General features: G+C 41.7%; 1 protein-coding gene across 3 annotated transcripts in view; it reads right to left on the bottom strand.

The window, feature by feature from the left end:
- Window positions 1-571: 571 nt before the first annotated feature.
- The window catches only part of caskin1 (CASK interacting protein 1), a gene marked incomplete in the record, with an annotated part of 59,042 nt that continues 56,791 nt past the window's right edge, over window positions 572-2,822 (bottom strand). For all 3 annotated transcript variants that reach the window (XM_014008815.1, XM_014008812.1, XM_014008813.1), the window contains 1 exon segment: window positions 572-1,390. In XM_014008815.1, coding sequence (XP_013864269.1) covers window positions 1,294-1,390 — 97 coding nt within the window.

The raw sequence follows: 2,822 nt of genomic DNA, 5'->3' as shown, positions 1-2,822 counted from the left end.
GTGTGTGTGTGTGTGTGTGTGTGTGTGTGTGTGTGTGTGTGTGTGTGTGTGTGTGATAATGGAACCTGAAGTTTGCTGCTATACCTTGTCAGATAGCAGAGTTTTTGAAGCCCTCTTTCTAGACTTGCAGCTCTGACTGCTTTGTGCTGACCTTCACAAGGGTTTTTTGGAGACACTGAGTAAAATCTTTCCTAGTATTCTAAACCTTTGCTCCCAAAGAGCTCTTAATTTAATTACATCCTTTCATCTTTTACTAAAACATTTACAAACTTTACCTGCTGCACCCTCACTACAGTCTCCTTCTGGTTTATTCCATATTGCGAAGGCTCTTGAGTGTGTGTGTGTTGGTGTGCAAGCCAGCTGCGTGGGTCATTGTGCTTCTCCCGTGTGCGGGTGGGCCTGTGTGTGCATATTTCAGGGGATGAAGATGACGTGACGGAGATGCGGCCAAGACGAGAAGCTGAAATCTCATCCCTCCTGTCGACAAACACATCTGCTGTACTGTTTCTGCTGTTCACCCTCTTACACACACTCACACACACACACAGACACACAAGCAGACGTGCACACCTTTTAGGAGTCGAATAGTTTCAATTTGGTCACGGATAAAAATGTTCCACCAAGTCATTTACATCGTCACAACACCAGAGGTCACCATTCCACACAGAACCAAGACATCGAACCAAAGAGCTAGAGATTCATATTTATCGGTATATATCATATATTACTGTGCTAATGCAGGACTTTTTCAGTAGATATAAACTCTCCATGCTTAGAATGTACACATACCATACTATGATTCATTACACAGTTGGYTTTTTAAATTTGAATTAGTATTTGTTCACTTCAGGAGTCCGGGTGGGAGTTCATTTAAAAGACTCGTGTTTCGGCTGCAGGCTCCTCCGCTTTCAAACATTTCTTGTGTGTTTTCAAATCTTTTTTTCCGCATAAATTATGTTTTTATTTTTTGTATCTCTCTTTAAGTGCTTCTCTCTTTATCCATCCTTCGTTCTTGTTCGTTCTCTCTTCCACGTCTCTGTCCGAGGCGTACGCCGTCGCCCCGTCATCGTTTTTTTGCTGTTTTTTTTTCTCTCTCTTTGATGAGCGACAGGAGATGAGAGGAAGAAGGCAAGAATCGAGTTTGGTCTGAAAAATGAGCCGAGCACGTCAGAGAGAGGTGGAGGAAGAGAAGGAGCGAGAGKTCGAGGGACGGGGAGGCACGCTGCCCACTGTGCCGTCTGATTCAGCCGTGATGCTGAGCTGCGGCAGAAACACGCTGACGGCTTTGAGCAGTTACTCCAACATGGCGTCCAGCTGGTCGGCCAGGTCGTCGAACATGCTGCCGATGTCGTCGAGGATGCTCACYGTGGTCTTCTGCTCAGCCACGGAGCTGGAGGCACACACGCAGACACAAGCACAAGGTGTTAGTGTTGTAACGAGAAAAGTTACAAGTTCAAGATTTGTAAAAAAGGATTTTCCTGAAAGAAGCGAATCGCACAAATCTGCTCGGCCCAAGTCCTGCTGCTATACATCCACGTGAATTCACATCATTTTAAAACCACAGTTTCTGCTGTTTTGCATCTTCAGTGAATTTGTGTTGGTGTCAAACATAAAAAGTTTCAAAAAGACAAAACAAAAAACACACATGGACGCCTATCGCTCTCATTCCCACGATCAATTTATGGCCTAAATGAAGATCATTATTGCTACAGCTGTATCTCTTCTTTATTATTGATACTTATAGCTCTACAACACAATCTGTGCCCTCATTGACCCATTCACACACACAGCACTTTACTACAGCTCTGGGTTCAGTGTCCTGCCCACAGGCACTTCGACAYGGGACTGAACAGTGGTGGAATCGAACCTCCAGCTCTCTCATTGGAGGGCGACTCCCCTAACCGCTCAGCCACAAAGCCAGGAAAAAAGCTTTTAGAACGATCTTACACATTTCCTCAGTAGAAATGTTGTTGATGCGGACATTGTTGCCATCTAGTGGCACAKAATGGGYGTTTTAGTTAAAAACCTGGAYGAAGAAAATATCATTTTAAAAGTATTCTGGCGTRATGTAGATGGGCTTATAATTTCACATTTTAATTTCTAAATGGTTCACAGCTGATGTTCCAGATCTTTTGCTGACACAGGCAGCATGAATTCATATAAACACTCACTTGGGCTGAATCTTTTGATTTTGTGGTTTTCAAATGGTGGAATAGTAGTGTTTAGGATATTTACAATTCTTCTAGCAGTACTCAGAGGAMGTTTTGCTATTTACAAGTTAAACTATAAGCTAATATACTAGCATAAGGTAATCTGTGATGTAAAGCTAGCCTTAAACAAATAAATGAGTTCAAACAAATTGTGATCTTGGCTTCAAATGGAAATACTTCAGCTGGACTTAGTATACAGGGTTTGGTCAGTGTGCTTGTCTATTTCAAATATGACTTTAATTTGGTAAGTTTAGTATTTTCTAAGATGATGTTTAATAAAAGGTTTAGATGATTCAGCTCGTGTAAAAACTAATCATACAGGTTGTACTCATTTGAGATGAATAAATCTTATACAAATAAATTGTGTGTACTTGGTTTTGCTACAGAGTGACTGTAGACTTTTTTGCAGTTCTACTGCGTTTCACTAGTTAGGTTTCAAGGTATRATGTTGGTTAAGGTTAGAGTTGGGAATACACTAGTAATGGTTAGGTTTAGGGAAAATGTCTGGGTTAGGTATAAATGCTGTTTAAAACATGAATGGAAGTCAATACAAGGTCCTCAGTTGGCTGGAAGTACAAAGATGTGTGTGTGTGTGTGTGTGTGTGTGTGTGT

Source organism: Austrofundulus limnaeus, unplaced genomic scaffold (assembly GCF_001266775.1).
Source record: "Austrofundulus limnaeus strain Quisiro unplaced genomic scaffold, Austrofundulus_limnaeus-1.0 Scaffold53, whole genome shotgun sequence".
NCBI lineage: Eukaryota > Metazoa > Chordata > Actinopteri > Cyprinodontiformes > Rivulidae > Austrofundulus > Austrofundulus limnaeus.
This window is presented reverse-complemented; position numbering and strand designations above follow the sequence as displayed.